The sequence below is a fragment of the Dysidea avara genome, chromosome 14 (assembly GCF_963678975.1).
Source record: "Dysidea avara chromosome 14, odDysAvar1.4, whole genome shotgun sequence".
In the NCBI taxonomy this organism is placed as follows: Eukaryota; Metazoa; Porifera; class Demospongiae; order Dictyoceratida; family Dysideidae; genus Dysidea; species Dysidea avara.
Window position 1 is genome coordinate 11,931,265 of NC_089285.1, and position 20,500 is coordinate 11,951,764.

At 40.7% G+C, this 20,500-nt stretch overlaps 2 protein-coding genes across 2 annotated transcripts; both read right to left on the bottom strand.

Annotated features, from left to right (window-relative positions):
- Nucleotides 1-467: 467 nt before the first annotated feature.
- Nucleotides 468-4,547, bottom strand: LOC136244127 (uncharacterized). The gene is made up of 2 exons (XM_066035643.1): nucleotides 4,502-4,547; nucleotides 468-1,684 (listed from the first exon to the last, which is right to left on the bottom strand). The coding sequence occupies exons 1-2, from the start codon at nucleotides 4,545-4,547 to the stop codon at nucleotides 468-470; spliced, it is 1,263 nt and encodes a 420-aa protein (XP_065891715.1).
- An 11,244-nt stretch (nucleotides 4,548-15,791) lies between these two features.
- On the bottom strand, nucleotides 15,792-16,658 carry LOC136244128 (zinc finger MYM-type protein 1-like). The gene has a single exon (XM_066035644.1). It carries the CDS (start codon nucleotides 16,656-16,658, stop codon nucleotides 15,792-15,794), a length of 867 nt encoding a protein of 288 aa, XP_065891716.1.
- Nucleotides 16,659-20,500: the final 3,842 nt, after the last annotated feature.

Genomic DNA, 20,500 nt, shown 5'->3' on the forward strand with positions numbered 1-20,500 from the left:
CCAACAGATCATCCAAATAAATGCAGGTATTTGGGATGCCCTGCAAGACATTCTCCATTGTACGCTGGAAGATTGAAGGAGCTGCAGAAATACCAAATGGCAATCTGTTATAACAATACAAACCTTTATGAGTGCTAATTGTTACCAACTGCTTTGACTTTTGCTCCAAGGGAATCTGTTGATAAGCATTAGCCAGATCTAATTTGCTGAATGTTTTACCACCAGACAGCAGACAGTGAAACAAAAATGTCATCAATTCTAGGGAGTGGATAAGTGTCAGGCTTAGCCGCACGGTTGACTGTCAGTCGATAGCCACCACAAATTCTCACAGAACCATCTTTCTTGACAACTGGCACAATTGGAGCTGCCCAGTCAGAATGTTCAATTGGCTTAATGATGCCAGTCTGCTGTAGTCATTTCAGTTCTATCTCCACTTTAGTCTTTAAAGCATGTGGGACTGTACAGGCTCAACAAAACTTTGGTGGTACAGCTGGATCAACAACAATCTTGGCCTCAACTCCTTGGAATCTTCCAGTCTCATCATTGAACACTGTTGAATACTGCTGGAGGAGTGACTGCAGCTTATTCTCAGCTTGTACACTGTGGATAGTAGTCCAGTCAAGTTTCAGTTTATGAAGCCAGTCACGACCAATCAAGCTAGGTCCAGCACCTGCAGCAACTAATAACTCAAGCACTTTACACTGATTATGGTGATTAACAGTTACTTTAGCCACACCTAAAACAGGAATCAGCTCACCAGTGTATGTTCTTAACTTCACCTTGGCTGGGGTTATGGTTGGTTGCTGCTCTTCAGGCCATAATTGCTTGAAAGTGTTCTCACCAACAATAGATCTGGATGCCCCTGTGTCAATCTCCATTTGTAGTTTTGAGCTGTTGATCTCAATTGTGGCAACAATTGGGTCAGAATGGCCAACAGTGACATTGTGCATGCCATACTCAGGGCACTCTGATTCAGAATCTGAAGACAATTCATCTAACTGGAGTGAATGCTGCTGTTGAGGAGCTTTAGCTGCTGTGGACTTCAGAGGTTTGGCCCTGGATCGACACACCTTAGCAATGTGATCTACTTTCCCACACTTGTGGCACTTGGCCTTCTGGAAAGTACACTCTGGTGCTTTGTGAGGGCCTCCACATCTATGGCAAACAATAGGTTTTGAAGATCTGTCTTTATTAGGTTTCACAAAGTTGACACTGGAGGATTTGGCTTGCAACTCTTGAGCACTTTTATCCGCTGCTTCTAAAGCAAGAACAAGTTCACATGCCTTCTTGTAGTTAAGGTCTGGTTCAGACAGCAAATGGCATTGAATACGGCTATCATTGATGCCACATACCAGGCGATCACATAGCATATCTTCCAGTATGCCTGCAAACTCACAATGTTCAGACAGATGTTTAAGCTCAGCTATGTAGGTAGCAACAGACTCACCCTGCTTGCGAACACGAGAATTAAATAAATAACGTTGCACAGCTCTGGAAGGTTTTGGCTGGTAATGTTCAGTCAACAGTTTCACAATGTCCTTGAAGGTAGCGTCAACAGGCTTAGTAGGAGCCAGAAGGTTCTTGATGAGCTTGTAAGTAGCAGCACCACAGACACTGAAAAGGACAGCTCTCTGCTTCTCAGCCTCCTTCACCTCATTGGCAGCAAAGTAGAACTCCAACCTCTCTGCATAGGAGGTCCAGTCTTCTCAGCAGGGTTGAACTCTCGCAGGCGGCTATGTGTGGCCATGGTTTATCCTCGTCGCCAGTATGTCGTAACTTGACAATAACTTTAATAACTTTAAGACAGCAGCATACAACAACTGAATAAGTACAACTACTACACAGTATTTATACACACAAATAAAACCATAAAACCACAGGTACAGAACAATGGATAATTAAGCAGTACAAAACACAGATGAGAAAATAAGTACAAGGGCAATTAATTACAAAACCGAAGGAGGGAAAACAGGTTACACACAAACACATGAATATATTTAACTAAGTACAAAAACATGTGAATAAGATTAAGAAAGTCTGTACAAACAATGCATCTAATCACTAAGGAATGTCACTAATTACTACAGTCTGTCACACTTCTTCTATCTGATCTTTCTACAGGGTGATTTGTTTGTAGCTGAATTCTGTACAGATGATTTGTTTGCAGCTGAACTCTCTACATGATGGTTTCTTTGTGGATGAACTCTCTACAAGGTAACTTCTTCCAACTGATCTTTCTACAGGGCAACTTGTTTGTGGCTGAATTTTCTAAAGGGTGATTGTTTTGCAGCTGACCTCTCTCTACATGGTGATATCTTTGTAGCTGAACTCTCTACAAGGTAATTTCTTCTAGCTGATCTCTCTACAGGGTGATTTGTTTGTAGCTGAATTCTGTACAGGTGATTTGTTTGCAGCTGAGCTCTATACAGAATGGTTTCTTTGTAGCTGAACTCTCTACAAGGTAACTTCCTTCTAGCTGATCTCTGTACTGGGAGATTTGTTTGCTGAACTCTCTACAAGGTAACTTCCTTCTAGCTGATCTCTGTACTGGGAGATTTGTTTGTAACTGAACTCTCTAAAGGTAATTTCTTCTATCTGATCTTTTCACAGGGTGATTTGTTTGTAGCTGAACTCTCTACATGATGGTTTCTTTGTAGCTGAACTCTCTACAAGGTAACTTCTTCCAACTGATCTTTCTACAGGGCAATTTGTTTATGGCTGAATTTTCTACAGGGTGATTGCCTTGCAGCTGAACTCTCTCTACATGGTGGTTTCTTTGTAGCTGAACTCTCTACAAGGTAATTTCTTCTAGCTGATCTCTCTACAGGGTGATTTGTTTGTAGCTGAATTCTGTACAGGTGATTTGTTTGCAGCTGAGCTCTATACAGAATGGTTTCTTTGTAGCAGGCAATGTGTTAACACATAAAAGAAACAGACTGCTACCAGAGAATGTGAACCGGCTTGTATTCTTACATGAAAATCTTGTGGTTTAATCTCATCAGTTTACTTAATGTGAAAATGATTAAACTTAAAGTTTTCATTGTGAATGTTCAAATGTACAACATGGAAAATTAATGTACAAACTGTATTAAAACATGACTATACACAACATACAGTTATGATGTTTAAATTAGCTATAGTATGTACTGTGTGGGTACGTAGTGCATATGGTCCATGGTCAGTTTCCTTCAGTATCGTGATACAGTATCGTATCAAACAGATTTGTTACAGTGATACACAATACCCAAAATGCCCTGTATACAGAACACTATCACCCAGTACCTTCGTATGTACTATATAAGTGCCTCTAAATATAATAATATAATTATCATGTTGCTGGTGTTTAAGACACATTTATGGCCTTTTAAACAGCTTTACATAAGACTTCACAAACATCTGCAAAGGCCAATATACTAAGAGGTGATTATTTGCTGCTTCAAAAACAATAAGAGAATGTGCTCTCCCCTTGCCAGTTCCTGGATCCGCACTTGTAACATGGGATTCTTGCAGATCCAGTCACATATATATGTATATGTTATACTACCAGAGGCTCCAACTCTCACACCCTAGGCGTGATTCTCACGATTTGGCCTTCAATTTCATGCTCTCACGCCCAACATTTGTGTTCTCACACCTACAAGTAATCGTCACTCCCCGAATTTCCAATATTGACTGCTTCACTCAAGGCTTCCTGAGGCCAAGAAGGTTGCAGCACGCGCCAAGTTATCATGCTTTAGCGGTCACATTATCTCTCATTCAAACTTTTGTTTGGCGGTTGGAGTTCTCAATGGCAGCTGACTGATTCGTTTTAGACAATGACTGAGTGTATATGGATAGCAAGCAATGTACTGCAGGAACTTTGAAATTCACTGGGAATCCAGGCGGGATATAAATTGTGAAGTTCGGTGATTCTATTTATTTATTTTAATTCCCGGGGTTTTGGTGCTACAAGATAGCTACAACCTGTGTGGACATGATTTGAAACTAGGTAGCTAGTTGAGCTGGCAAGACATCTAGTAGATACACAAGATTATTATTATTGAAGTGTGTTCTCCAGTGGATCACGTGAGCCAGTCACGGTTGTCATGGAAATTGAATGTAATGTACAGTAGCTAGCACACATAACTTGCAGTTATTAATATTTTACACTTGTAGTTAGTAATACACAACTTCTTATAGTGGCAAACACTTTATATAACTAGCACAAGGAAGCCATGCTCTAGCACAAGGAAGCCATGCTCTAGCACAAGGAAGCCATGCTATTATAATGTCATGACATCCTGAAGTGCTGGTTTGAATTGCATGCGCTCGGCTGAAGGACTGCATCACCATTATTCACTTTTGTGAAAAGTCTCACTCCCAAGAAAGATCCAAGGTTGGAGCCTGTGTACTACAGATATCACATCTTTTCTAAGTTTGTATATCTTTTGGTATGTATGGCCAGAAGTTATCATTTGTTTGATTATGGAATAGACAAAGTTAATGTTTGCATTCCATTCACCAGAAGGATTGATGACTAAAACATTGAAGTCATAACACATGTGCATAACTTTTTTAGTGTATCATTATTAATTATTTTTGTAAACTCCATACTTACTACTATATGCATTATTTTCTAATTAGAAGTAGCTGAATAAATAGTTTATATATGCTAAATAAGATACACGCAACTAAATTTACATCTACAAAGAATTTATGATCTGTTTATTCATATGTTTTTTGAAAAGGGAGTTTAACACACAGCAGCTCTTGAAGTTCCTTCAGCTATGTCATTCCTGTAAAAATTTCGAATGGTATCTATTGTATTATGTATGTCACAATACAACTTTCTGTTTGTGCTCCTTAGTTGATCTACTGGTTTCTAAGCTTCTTAGCAGAAAGTAAAGCTTCATCTCTTTCATTCATTAAATCATCAATGCACTTCTTAGCTTCCATTTCCTTCACTGTTTTGCTTTACATGGACATAAACTTCCTTAACTTGGGATACAAAAGAACAAATCACTACATTGAAAGATTAGTCAGAAAGAAGTCACCCCATAGAGAATGAAGTCCGCACCGTGTATATAGCACTACCAGAGAACAGTACCATGAAACACCTATGGATTATCCATGAACAGTAAAATAACCCCCATTAAGTGCCATGGAAGTCATTTCATTGACATGAAATACTCATGAAAGTGGAGATTTCATAGTAATTTTATAGCACTGACAAATTACTTCATGGCACAAGAAAATTTCATGGTTGTTGTGGCCACGAATTATCAAATTTCCATAGGCAGTGTCCATTAATTGTCAAAATTTCATAGGAAGTGTCCATGAATTTTTATAGGCAGTGTCCTTGAAAACTACATGAAATTTCTGGTTTACCATCCCATTTTCATAATTCTTCTCTGGGAGTTCAGCTAGAAATAAGTCAGATCAACTAGAAACAAATCATGCTGTAGAGAGATCAGCTAGAAAAAAATCACTCTATAGAGAAATCAGCTGAAAACAAGGCACCCTGTAGAGAGACCAGCATGACAAATCACACTGTAAGAGCCCAACTACTTTTCAAGTCACCCCATGGACATGGAGAATCCAGCTATGAACAAATCTCTCAGTAGAGATCAGTTAGGCAAGATATCCTGTTGCCAGTAAAAAGAGTTCAACTATTTTTCAAGTCACCTTGTAGAGAGCTCAGTAGAAATAAGCAGCACTGTAGAGAGATCAGCTAGAAACAAATCATCCTGTAGAGAGATCAGTTAGAAACAAATCACCCTGTAGAGAAATTAGCCTGATCATGTCACACGGTAGGGTCTTCCAAGTACAGTTCAAGTCAACCTGTAGAGAGTGTAGCTAGAAACAAGTCACTCTCTAGATCTGTGGTAAAGAAAAAGACAAGTTAATTAAAATAAATACATAAAGCTGGCCATAGCCTGGCTTTAGGTATGAAATTATAAAAATAAGTCATATCTAATCAAAAAAACAGCCAAGCTGTAAAAAAGGGTGTGACCTCCACTAGGATTCGGGAACACAAATTCACCTGAATTGTCGTTATTAAAATTTTTACCATTAACCTACCATCACAGCCATTTCTTGGCCGCCACCTTTGATTTCACATCTTTTTCACCCAGGCTTTTTTAAGGCTGCACCCCATTTTAAAGCTTGGCTGTTTTTATGTAGACATGGGTATGCACTATAGGCCTCATATCCTAAAGCTGTACATGCACATACGTGCTGTTAGACATGAGGCTATTATGCTCCAAAAAGTGAACATTCTGCTTTTGAACAGTGCTCAAAAAATCACCTATTATGCTTTTGAGAATTGCCCATTATTCCCAAAATTATACCACCATAATTGGTTAATAATACCATTTAATTGCTGTATTACACCATTTTCATTGATGTTTAACTTTCAAATAGTCTTGAATTCTTTAGCTGGTTGCTGTATTGCAGTATTTCATTTCAATGTGACTGCTTTATTACAGTAAATAATATTCAGTGACTGCTCTATTAGAGTTTTTGACTGCTCCATTAGAGTATCTCGATCTTTTTTAACAGAATTGCACAATCTGCATATTTTCCTACTGTTAAAGCTTTATAATCACCTCTAGTATAATTCCTGATTCCCACATATACCTATTATGCCCGAAATTAGGCTGGCATAATCGCCACACCCCTATGTACTATACAATGTTGCACAAAATACAATCACGCATATACTGTCATAGAATTTAGTTACTTTCTATGCATGGTACATATATATTATACCTCTTCTTTTACTTCATCAAGTGTCAGGTCATGCTGAATTGGCCTTACATAAATCTTTGTCTGGTGGACTACAGCCTTTAAGTAATCTACAGTGTACCGTATACGCAGTTTTTTTCGAGGGATGAAATTTTCACGAATGCCATGATTTGGAGGTTTTCGCGATTTTATTTCCACGAATACTGTTTTTGAATCACGTGATTAAATTTTACTAATCATGTGAGTTTACGCGGTAACCACTGCACGCTGAGTTGAATGGATATTAAGCAGTACTTCAAGTTAAACTTTGAAGACACCTTGCCGAAGAAGGTGCCAAAGGATAGCATACGAGCGGTAGAGAAGGAGCTTAAGGAACGGGCTGAGGCAGTAGCGAACATACGAAGTGGTGGCTATGTCAAGATTACAGACGAAGAGAGAGCAACGATTGGTGGGTATGCTGCTAGGAATGGAGTTACTGCTGCTTTGCGCCATTTCAAGCAAACGAAAGAATATCCTGGTTTAAAAGAAGCCACAGTTTGCGGCTGGAAAAACTTGTATCAAGAAGAACTAAAGAGAAGATCAAAGAAGAGAGGTTCGTGCAACGATCCAATAATGCAGTTGCCAGCCAAGCGCCGAGGAAGACCTCTGTTGGTAATCAACTTGAAGCAGAAATAAAAATTATTTCTTGAAGCTATGCGAAAAGATGGAAGTGTTGTCAACACACAAGTAGTAATAGGCACTGTGATAGGAGTATGATGCAAACTTACTTGCAGAGCATGGGGGCCCTATCGACATAACAAAAGATTGGGCTAAACGGCTGTTGGGGAGAATGGGTCTAGTGAAGCGACATGGTACTACTAAGGCAAAAATCAACCCTTTGGATTTCGACGCTTTGAAAAAGCAGTACCTTGCTGATATTAGAACCAAGGTCTACATGGAGGACATCCCAGCAGATCTTATTATAAACTGGGACCACACTGGGTTGAAATATGTGTCTGTGTCCAATTGGACTATGGAACACAAAGGTGCGAAGAGGGTAGAAATAGCTGGCAGTGACGACAAAAGGCAACTTACTGCATTGTTTTCTTGCACATGTAGTGGAAAATTTCTCTCATCCCAGGTGATTTATGCTGGGAAGACACCGGCATGTCTTCCAAAAGGTAACATTCCAAGTGGGTGGAATTTGACCTTCACCCGAAACCATTGGTATAACGAACAAGCGATGATGACCTATTTACACGCCATTCTTATTCCATATGTTGAGAAGACTCGGGCAAATCTGCAATTGAGCAAAAATCACCCAGTACTTGTAATCTTTGATCAGTTCAAAGCTCAAACTACTGAAAACTCTTAATGCTTTGGAACAGCATCACATATCATTTGTAGAAGTACCAGCTAACTGCACTGATCAGTTGCAACCTTTAGATTTGAGCATTAATAAACCTGTCAAGGATCATCTGAAGGGCAGCTTTCAGGATTGGTACGCTGCTGGGGTACGCAGGAAAATACTAACCGGAGATGGCGACAGAAATGTGATTGATTTGCGTCTTCTTTGCTGAAGCCATTAGGACTTCAATGGCTTGAAAGTGCCTGCACTTACATTCAGACTACTGATTTTGTAAGAAATGGATTTCATGCAGCAGGCATAACTGAAGCTATATCAGATCTAGTGTAAAGATACAGTTAATTGGCTTTTATAAACATAAACAATGCTGTGATGTAATGTTGATTTACCAACTTATATTGAAATTAATTAAATGTACACAATAATTAACTTTTATGGTACATCATGTTTGGTATTGCTATGGAAATGGACAAATGTATCAATCTTGCACAGCAATTGCTGAAGGAAACTTTTCCTAAAATAAATGGGCTAAGATTGACTTTGCTTCAAAACCAAGACCACAAGGAGCAAACAGCTAATCGTGTACAGATTTTACATATCAATGGAAATCATTGGGTATGTGCTGCAACAACTAGCAAAGGCAGGTTAGTGCATGTGTATGACTCCTTATATACAGGGTGGGACAAAAGTTCATACAAGATGCTGCAAAGACAGTTTCGTTGTAGTCCGTGCAATATCAAATTTGCTAATGTGCAGAAACAGTGTGGAGGCACTGACTGTGGTCTCTTTTCTATTGCTTTTGCAACATCTATAGCATTTCAAGAAGATCCTTCACAGAAGAGATATAATCAAGATATTATGCATCAGCACCTACTTAACTGCTTCTACTCAAAGAGCGGTTAGCATCTGACCTGATGCTAGAGTTATTTTGTCCCCATTAATCAATGAAATATCCTTAACCTTCACCCACATGTTACTGTCTTCAGATACTGCAATACTGTTATCAAACAATAACGGCTTTGGTGCTGCATACGAGTGCTCAGTATTGATGTAGCGGAGAACATTAATTTGATCCTTGGAAGCTCCCACTGTAGCAGTCGACATCTTATTTGCAGGACCAAGAACTAGAGTAGAAACTTGACTGGAGAGTGTAGCAGAATGTTGACTGGAGAGTGTAGCAGAAGGTTGACCGGAGAGTTTAGCAGAAGGTTGACAGGAGAGTGTAACAGAAGATTGACTGGAGAGTGTAGCAGAAGGTTGACTGGAGAGTGTAGCAGAAGGTTGACCGGAGAGTGTAGCAGAAGGTTGACCGGATAGTGTAGCAGAGGTTGACGGGAGAGTGCAGCAGAATGTTGACCGGAGAGTGTAGCAGAAGGTTGACCGGATAGTGTAGCAGAGGTTGACAGGAGAGTGCAGCAGAATGTTGACCGGAGAGTGTAACAGAAGGTTGACCGGAGAGTGTAGCAGAAGGTTGACCGGAGAGTTTAGCAGAAGGTTGACCGGAGAGTGTAGCAGAAGGTTGACCGGAGAGTGTAGCAGAAGGTTGACCGGAGAGTGTAGCAGAAGGTTGACCGGAGAGTGTAGCAGAAGGTTGACCGGAGAGTGTAGCAGAAGGTTGACCGGAGAGTGCAGCAGAATGTCGACCGGAGAGTGTAGCAGAAGGTTGACTGGAGAGTGTAGCAGAATGTTGACTGGAGAGTGTAGCAGAAGGTTGACTGGAGAGTGTAGCAGAAGGTTGACTGGAGAGTGTAGCAGAAGGTTGACTGGAGAGTATAGCAGAAGCTTGACTGGGGACTGTTACAGTAATAGTCAAGCTGTTATTCTCATCATGACACTACTCCAAGTTACTATTAAAATGTGCTCACTCTTCTTTCAAATGATACTTTGCCTTTTCAGCTAGATGTTTATCCCTGTGGAAGATCACTCGAAAATCTCCTGCCACCTGTGATAGTGCAGGTAATGGACCCACCATGCAGTAGAAAAGTGGAAAACACACATGAAAACTTGCGTGGAACGTGCCCCACAACTACATCCCCCGCCTTCTTGGTGGGACAGCGAATGGATCAGCACGATTTTGAGGCTCTCTTGCACAATTTAGAACTTCTCCTACGGTTGAGCTCCAGATTGCTTGATAAATGTGATAACCTCTCACACAGCTCTGTATCTCAAACTTAAACATAGTGTAGTGCGAGGTGTAGTGAATCGCCAACCACGTGCTACCGGTATGGGTTCGTGCAGCGGTACATGCTGCATAGCCGCCCACATGTATTCTATTTCCTTCGTGAAATTTTCACGATTAAATTTTCACGAATGCCATCGTATTCGCGAAATTCGTGAAAATTTCATCCCTCGAAAAAAACCACGTATACAGTACCCATTTTCTGGACATGGGATTAATTCCAGCTACCTTCTGAAAGTGTTGATTCTCATTAGTTCCAAGCCTCCAGCAGAGGCTAGCTTTGGAAAAGTGGTGATTAAATCATCATGCACATCTCTGGAATCACCTCCCAAATATAATGTTGCTTTTTTCTCACCAAGTTGAGCCAGTTGTAAATTAGCCCTTTCACTGGCATCTGAGGGGATTTCTTGTTTTGAGTTTGCCAAAGCCACGAAAGTGTGGTTCCAAGTTTGAAGTTTTGGTCGCTTTTCCTTAGGCGGAATGTATGTTCTTTTCCCCTTAGCTGGAGCATACTTGAACTTAAAAATGAGACGCCAATTCCGCTCTACTAGTGCCAGTTACGTTACAGGTGGTAATTGGGATTCTTCCCGCACTTGCTAGACTTCTTCTAACAGGTAGACACGGAGTAGTAGCTACTGTACTTTGCCACGTGGCCATAGTGCTGATAGTAAACGGAATCACTACTGGTATCTGCATACCTGACTGTGACATTGGATGACCGCCTGACTGAGATGGTGCAATTCTTCCTGACATTGCGGGCAAGCTTGTATGAAGTAAAATCAGTGTCAATATACTGAACTGTGAAGGCGCCGATGTTATGGGTGCACTAATTGTCATAGTAGCAGTTGAAGCTGCTACTGTATTACTGACCACTGCAGGGCCAAACACTGGTAGTACTTGACCGCCTGTCTGAGATGGTGCAATGCTTCCTGATATTGCGGGCAAGCTAGTATGAGGTAGAATCAGTGTCAATATACTGAACTGTGAAGGCACCGATGTTATGGGCGCACTAATTGTCATATGTATTACTGACCACTGCAGGGCCAACACTGGTAGTACCTACAGTATAAACATGAAAGTATAGTTTATGTGAAAGAAGCACACTCATGCATGGCAGGAGCGACTGACAGACCTACGTAGCTAAATGTGACCCAGTCTGGGAAAACCGGTCTGATTGCCTATTAAAAGTATCAAGAAATGCCGGTTTAAGTATTTAGTGTGTTGTAATGGTTGAAGCTGTGTGTTCACACATTTTTCTTCATGCCATGCTATACTATCTCCTTGGTCAATGGTGTCAATTGACAACTTCGTTGCTGCAGCCTCAGTTACTTTGATGTGAGCAGAATACTGTGATATGAGTTTGTTTAGTTCGTTAGGTGGTATGTCTGAAGGCACATCTACTGCATTTGGACCATCGTCATACCGTGAATAGTCCAATCTAGACTGAAGGTAGTTATCAGAACTTTTGCACTTCTTTCTCCTGATTCTCTTTTAATTGTAGATTATCTCTTCTTGTCTTTGGCTAGAGTTTTACATGCTTTGGTAGTTACAGCAGTGAAAGTGCTTTTAGGCAGTAATCCAGTCTTTTCCCAATAGACAGGACCCCAGTTAGCCCCTTCATTCAATCTTAGTGCAGCACCTGCACACCTCCCTTGCCATGACTCTTTTTGTGATTAGTTTATCTGCTTGCCTCCATCAAATTTAGATCTTATATGCATGTAGCTTTCTGCTAAATTTGTGGTAAAGTTTCCTGTAAAAGAATGAATATGTAATCTAGGATGTTAAATTAAACATATAGATTACCTATCAGTTGTTCTACTTTCACCACAAGCATTTGATCATCAATGGTGTGAATTGGTTCTGGTAGATCTGTTGGGTTTTTGCTGATAGAGAACGACGCGGTTCTCTAAGAAATTCACCCAGTGTGTCACTCTCTATTTCATGTGGGCTACTAATGAACAGTCAGAAAGAAATGTATCATGTGAACTGCTGGAAGACGACAATTGGTCAGAAGTAGACAACTCGATGCATGATCTGGGGAAGACAACATGGAAATGTATTGGTGATCACTAGACAAGCTGTTAGAATTTGCTATGACAGCACATTGCAGGATGATGAATCAAGTTCTTCAATTGTATGGTCTGGATTTGAGGCAGTAGTACTGGTGTCCAAAGTAGATGGATGTACACTGACAGCCAGCGAACTTGATTGCACTCTTTTAACCACTTTACAAAAGTCAGCACTACACTTGGTGTCATTAGTGTCATCTGCAGAAAAGGATGATTTTGGAATACCCTTTAATCCTTCTGGACAATTTGCTCGAAATGTTGGCAAGTTTGTTGAATGTACAGAATGCAACAAGCCAAGAATATTGCGTTCAGCTCGTAAGCTACTGTGTAAAGATCAAGAAAACTTGGACCGTGTTTTAAATGACACTTCCTATTCTTGTGGCACAATATTAAAGGATTGCATCACAGATGAGGTTGGTAATGAACACATTTTGAACCGTGTCTTTGTGAGAACAGTCAAGACGCAACCGTAATAAATTATGCTCTAAAACACCGTTTTAGTTGCAAGCGCCTCTACCAAGTACGTAATTTTAATTATCGGCGCCTATTGTACTTATCGTTTTGGGCAGCTGTAGCTAGTTCACGATGCACTGTATGGCTTCACTATTTGTCCAGCACGTAGCTCCAACAAATAGCTATCTCACGGTACCGAGAAGGTAGCTGTGCAAAATGGCAAGAATGAGCAAACACAACGAGAATGAACTCGGTAAGTTATGCAAAGATGTAGTACTTTTGTGGAGCACTTTTGTTTTGGGTATTTTTAAAGTAAGTAAGTAGCACACACTAGTAGAGAAAGCCTTGCAATACATTTTAACATGGAAAGTACAACTGTGCTAGCAACCACAAATACATAGCCAATTGCTTTCAAGTAACGCATGCAATATGGTACTTGCAAAAGAATATGTACAGATAACATTAAATATACTCATTTTTATATAACTTAAAAATATAGCAAGATTATCCTTGTTCATCTGGTATCACACGAAGAGACAGTGATTCATTCCAAGAGTGTATCCTCTGTGGAGACAAAGAAAGAAAGAAGTCAAGGTATGCTGCATGGGGGAATAAGGAACGCGTATACTTAGAGAACATTCTGGGAACAACTCCCACTGACAGTGAGGTTTTATGTAAAAAACACTTACTTGAGGCCAAGAGACATAGTCATAAATATGACCATATTCCATCCTGGAAACGCACGACAGAGCCATCTGCTAGTCAGCCAGCATCAGCATGTAGTAACCCACCGTGTGAGACTCAGTCTAACGAGAAATTAATTAGAGCCTTGTTTACAACACCAAATAAACTGGCAGAAATTTTTCACACCAACTGCACAGGTGAGTCTCTTGCTCTCTGCAGACAGTGTTACAACAAGGCATTCAATGCAAGTCTTGTGGAGCTTACCCAAAGAGTGGGACAACTTTTCAGCGTCATAGCCCGTCACCAATTCATTGACTCCATCACATTGACTGTCTGTGAACGAATACACCCATCATTAGGAAAAGCAAGTGACACCAGCCAACACCTGAAGAAAGTTAGAACATATAATATTATCGGCTTACTACAATATTCTGCCCAACCCAACACAACCCTTATTGTTCCATGACCTACTAGCAGATGCTGTAGAGATATGTGGTGGTTTGTGACAGTTATTGCGAATTCTCAACAGGTTAGGTTTAACCAGCTCACCTGACACTCATGATCGTTTCATACTCAGCATGCTAGTAAGTAACGAGTACAAAGTATTTGGAGTGAGTTGTCTGCAACAGCTTTCACAGTAGCTTCTGTGGATAATTTTGATATGTTACAGAGTCATGCTGTTGTATACTGTGGAAACCAACACAGAAGTTACCATGGCACCACTGTACAGTTAGTGCAGCCTAGCACATTGTACGCAGCCAACAACACTGAAGATATTGATGAGATAAGTACATGCCACAAAGAGCTGTGTACCCCTCAACCCTCACCTAAGAGGGCACAGACACTAGCAGTGAAGAAAGCAACATCTTTTCTGAGGCATCCATCAGTAGCAGTAACAGTCTGAGGCCAATTTACAGAAGAAATCGTTGTTTTTTAATTGTCGCATCAAGGCATTTAAAAACTTGATGAAGATGATATTCCCAGAACGCTTTAAAGAGTCTGTCAATTCCAACACCATCAATGATAACACACCGATGATATTCCCAGAACGCTTTAAAGAGTCTGTCAAATCCAACACCATCAATGATAACACACCTCATGCACAACATACAGAAGAGAACATCCATGAAATGTGTGCCTTGGTTGACAGTAGCAAAATGATGAGTCCACAGGAGGAGGACAGGGGAATAATGAATGCGTTCACTGGTCAATTGGCTACTGTGGAGCAGACAAAAGATGTTGTCATTCAGGCAGGTAGGAATACAGGCTAGGGCTGGGATGAATATTGAAATTTACCTTCAAATATTTGCTAACATTCGAAGCTTCGGTGATAGCTTTCTACTTACAAGTTTTCTTGTATTTATGCACATCCTTCTTAAGTTTTATCTTTCTAAACCTACTTAATAAGTCTGTAAGCATTTGGAAAGTGCAAAGCAGCGGTACTGAATGATGCGATCGATTGGCGTGTCCGCTATACTGCAATCATGCATAAGTAACCACCGAGAAATGGATAAAAGTACGCTTTCCATGCATTATCTATCACTTTATAAGGTGTTTTAAGGCTGCAACTATGGTAGCAAGCTAAACTGCGATTGTTTAAAAAGTGGGCGTGGCACACGAAGATCAATCACGAAGAGACGAACATTGATCACGCAAGAGGAATAAGCAGCTGCAATAAAGATAACCATGTTGAGATAAATTCATTTGCTACAAGTCTCATATCCAAGGAATCAGTCAGCTCTTGGTGATAATACAGTAACATCAGGCGGTTCAAGCATTCTTGTGACATCGTACTCCTTAGGTATGACTTTATCCTTCTAAGAGCACTAAAGGATCTCTCAGAAGTGCAATTAATTGCTGGTATTACTAATAGAATACAAAATGCAGAGCACACCACGTCCAACATGCCCCTCTGTGCAGGAGTCAAGGACTGAAGAACTGATTTGATAACTCTGATGGAAGGTGGCTCATCTTTAGCCTTTTCAGAATAAAGTGTTTTCAGTACTTTCAGCTGTGATTCCAGATTGACAGCATGTAAATTGTCATAAAATTCTGTTAAAAAGCTGAGTTCTTCATAGTTATTATCTGAATCAGCACAAGCTTTAAGAAATAGCTGTTCAATTTTACTATAAGTTTTGTAACCTGGTTGATCAAACCTATCAGTTATGCAGCTTATTGCCAAATCGAATGATTCAAAGTAAGCCTGCCGGAATAAATCCTTTGGTACAGTATGAAACTCTCCTTCACTCCTACCAGTTTCAAATCTCCTTGGTCTCTTACGCTTTCTTGGCAAACATGGATCTCCGACACCAAGCTGTTTCCTTTCTAATTCCACTTATTCCCAAAATAAATCAAAGTTGGCTTCTATGTGAATAGATTGCAGAGTTTTGACAGTAAGCATTGCAATTTCATATGCTTGTGTACTGGCCAACTCAGGGTTCTGAAGTGATTTACTAAGATTGTCTGTATGCCTCAAGATCATCTCAGCCAGAATTAAGCTAAAATAGAACTTGAAAGTATCCATCTGGCTAGAAAAACCCTGAATTCGAGCTTTCATCTCTGTTTCTGAAGTGCATTCCAATGCTTCTTCCCACAAACTTAGGATGTTAGTGTAATTAGCCACGATGCTTTTCATTGACTCAGCACGAACTGTCCATCGTGTCAAACACAATGTGCGGATAGAAGGGGCATCATCACAGCTTTCCTCCTTCAGCCTCTTGAGCATAGTATCACGTTTGGGAGACCACTTTATGAGCTTTACCAACTCATAACAGGTGTCAAGGCAATCTCTCAGCATCACACACTTCTTGATAGTGTCACCAACAGCCAAATTAAGAGCATGGCCATAACAGTGTGTGAACACAGCTTTGGGCTCCATATCCTGTACCTTATTAGCCACACCATTGTGGGATCCAGCCATTGTTGAACAGCCATCATAACACTGACCACGAAGTTTTGTTAAAGGTATCTGAAAGTGCATAAGTGCATCCAGTATAGTAGAGGTTATACTTTCAACAGTGGCACTGTCTATTTGGTACATTCCCAGGAACTCTTCATACACATCCAAATTGTGATCTATCCTACGCATAACCAATGTAAGTTGTTCTTTGTTTGAAATATCAGTGGTTTCATCTACCATTATTGAAACACAAGTAGATTCATGAATGAAACTGAGGATACTATTTAACACAGAGCGACCCATTATTTTTATCTTGAATCTCATGTGATGTGTATTTATTTGTTTGCCTTTCCATCCATCTGGTCAAATTAGACTCTACATCATTTTTGCTACCACGCAAAGCCAGGCCTTGTCTTGCTAAAAATCTTACAGTTGACAAAATGATTTGAAGCATTCCTCTAGCTGTCTCTTTATCTCACTTGTGGTTACTGCTCATCAACTCACCAATATCTCTTGTTGCTCTTGGTAGTGTAATCACAGACTCAACAGCCTCACTGTGTGTGCTAGAAGACTGGTGTTTCTTGATGGACATTGTGGCATCTTACCAGTTGCTAAATCCTTTGGTGATCTGAAATAAAACACTTTGTAAAAATAGCACATGTAGTTTACCACTGACTTACAAAAGCTGCAGCTGCATTGTGACTGGACTTGATTTTATTAAGTTTAAATGCAGTGATACAAGTATGGCAAAAGACAACATCTTGAGATTCATCATAGTGAAGAAATGGCCAATTTACTTCTGCCAAATTCAATCAGTTTGCACAACAATGAGGCTTTTTTCATAAGACATCATCCCAGTACCACCCACAGAGCAATGGCAAAATTGAATCCACAGTTAAATCGATGAAAAAATTATTTACACCTCATGGAATGGTCGCTTCTTAGACGATGACAAATTTTGTCGTGCCCTACTTCAATACAGGAACACACCCTCTCGAAAAGATAGTGTGTTACCAGCCCAAAAGCTTTTTGGACATCCTACCCAAGACAACCTACTACAATGCACATGCTCAACCCCTCACTGAGATTGAGATTGGAACTAATGTCGCCATCCAAAACCCCCGCACCAAACTGTGGGATATCTATGGCATCATCACAGCCATTTCACCAAACCGAAGATATTACGTCAAAACCTCCAGTGGCCGAGTGTTGGTTAGAAACCGTCGATTCTTATGCTGAAGAGTCCCCCTTTCTATACCACTACAGTCAGGTACCACAACGCTAGATCCTCACACAGACCCACTTCCTCCACCACCCCGCCACTCTACACGGGTCAAGTATCCAACCAAGCATCTCATTGAAGACCCCACATGGAACTGACGTGATACTTATTGACTGTAGCTAACTTAAATAAACATTTGTGATTTTTGTATGTACAACCTCCCAAATGCTTGGTGAGAGGTGTAGGATAATATTCCTGTTGTTGCACACTTTGTATCACATGCATGTGTAATCATTATTGAGTTCATACAGTAACAAGCTATCTTCAATTGAATTGAAAAGTTGAGTTGGTGTTTCAAAGCCATAGATGGCTACAAATGCTTTATAATGTCTTTTAATGTAGCAAGTTCCTACCAGCCTAAGGAATGCTAGGAAATCTCTTTCTCTGTTTAACAAGTCTGTTTCGTGCAAGCTGCCTTGACCATTCATGCCATTGATAAAAGTAGCATGCTGCATGAATACGTTTATAATGGTGGCCTTGCCAAAAGGTTTGAAATAAGATATGTAGTTGCACCCAGTGATGATGTACAATGACTGCATAATTGAGCCAAGGTGTTCACTCGGTAAGTTGTAAAGATCTGGATCTCTGTGCAGTACCACCTTGAGGTTGTTAAGAAACAGGTATTTCTTTTCTAGTGCATGACGGACGTTAAGTTTGATAATGTATTACTTGTTGTTGCTTGGTATGTTTAGCCCAATATTATAGATGTCTGTATCGGGAGAATGATATTAGCAGTTTTTTGAGCAGCATGATGCCATATTCTGTAGTCTGCCTCTGAAGCATTGGAATCATAAGCTACAACTCTTTCTGGCAATGTTCCAGCTCTTATTGACCACGCACAATTACCATCAAAACAACCTGCTATGACAAGGTGTTGTTGGCCTTGAAGCAAAGTATGTACTGACTGTAAAAAGTAGAACCCAATTGCTTTTACTATGGCCCACTTACAAGTAAGGCACTCCGAAAGCTCCTGCCAAAAAGGTGGAATATCAGTGTTTACATCAAAATGACAATGTTCATGCATTTTAAATGTCTTCTTGTACCATCTATCTTGTTCAAATATCTTTGGGTTGAAAGAGTTTCTACATGGACTATCAAATACCAAATGTACTTCACAGATCCCTGTTTTGAAGTGATGGAGGATGTATTGGTGGAATAAAAGCTTGCTGTACTCAGCAATGGTGTTTGTCCTCCTTAGTGGCTTTGTGTTCAGCATGAACATCGCATCAATGATAACTGCTTGTGGCAGACATTGGAGGGAATATGTGACAATTCTTGTTTCACTCAATTGATATGGTTTTTGTAATTTGTCAGTCCAGTGGCTCTTACTTGACTTGTTAGGCATTCCATTTTCATCGCATAGTGCTCTTGGTAACACTGTGTATTGCTCTTTGTTGGAATTGAAAGATGCCTGGTGTTCATTGCACCAGTACAGGGGCGGCGCCACCGGTCAGGTTGGTCAGGGGAACCTGAACCGCTTTAGCTTGAAATGCAATAAAATTTTTATACCCGCTTTATAATTTTATAACACACTCACCTGAGGTACAGTGTGTAACTGTTACACACAGTATAGAATGGACGTTGTGAAGGAACATAGCCCACACTTTACGAAAAATCGTTGTATTCTAATTAATTCACGTGGCACTATGAGTGTTAAAACTGATGAGCTGCCAGATTTGCCTGCTGAACCTCACCAGCCATCTTCATTCAACTTCTTTTGGTCAGAAAAAGCCGGTGTACTGTAGCTTTCAAAGCCAGTGGTTTATTAATTGGGGTCCACCATCGGACCAGAGAATGTCTGGGATGGCAGTCCTACAAAATGCTTGCCTGAGAGCTGCAGTGATTTGGGGTGTGGTGGTGTTATGTGGCATGGAGATGATAGCGGGCCAGTCAGTGTAGCAGTCTACCATAATTAGATAATCATGGCCAGCATATGAACAGAGGTCCACGGCGATTTCCTGGAATGGTTGGGTGGGTCTTGGTTTTTGAATGATGGGTTCTTTAGAGTTTGATGGAAGGTGATCTTGGCACTGTTGACAGGCAAGTGTGATGTTTTCAATGTCATTGTCCAGCCCTGGCCAATATATGGTTAGTCTAGCACGTTGTTTGGTTTGTAGTGCTCCTTGGTGGGCTTCGTGAAGATTGGCAAGGACTTGGTTACGCATAGTGGAGGGTATGAGGAGTCTGCATCCATATACAATCAGGTCATCGTCTAGGGTTAAGTGTTGGTGAACATTCCAAAATCTTTTGCAGGGCTCTGGTAACTGTTTACGGGTCTTTGGGAACCCGTTGACTATAAAGTTTCGTAATAGCTGGTATTCCTCATCTTGTTCGGCTTCTTCGCATAGCTTTTGCAAGCGTAAGCTTTCAGGGTGTGTGTTGATGATTGCCCTGATTTCTGTAAAGGACTTTTCAGGATTATCATGTATGTCTAATTCAGCCAGCATTTCGCTTGTCTGAGGGTCGTGCACCGGGTGCCATGACAAAGCATCAGGGGCATCATTCTTACAGCCCTTGAGCCACTGTGCAGTGAAATTGTGCACCATCAGCCGTGTTTTGAGTCATTGAAGTCGGGGATTTTCGATTTCGTCTAGACGGTGGCTGTTCAGGATCGGAATCAGGGGGTTGTGATCTGTGATGATGGTGAAATGCTGTAGGCCTGTTAGAAATAGTTTGCATTTGGAGACGGCCCAACATACGGCCAGCATTTCTAGTTCCACGACGGCATACCTTGATTCAGTGTCAGTGAGGAATCTTGACCCTGCCTGGATGAGATTCCAAGTGCCTGCATTGTTTTGTTGTAGTATGAAGCCAAGGCCATGGCGGCTGGCATCAGTTGACAGACGAGTTGGCTTGTTAGCAT

What these genes read in the sequence shown, in the direction of transcription:
- LOC136244128 (XM_066035644.1), bottom strand. Translation starts at nt 16,658, where the DNA reads ATGGGTCGCTCTGTGTTAAATAGTATCCTCAGTTTCATTCATGAATCT.
- LOC136244127 (XM_066035643.1), bottom strand. Translation starts at nt 4,547, where the DNA reads ATGCACATGTGTTATGACTTCAATGTTTTAGTCATCAATCCTTCTG. An exon ending in TTTAGTCATCAATCCTTCTG is followed by an intron (nt 1,685 to 4,501) that starts GTGAATGGAATG and finishes CCTCCTATGCAG; the next exon opens with AGAGGTTGGAGTTCTACTTT.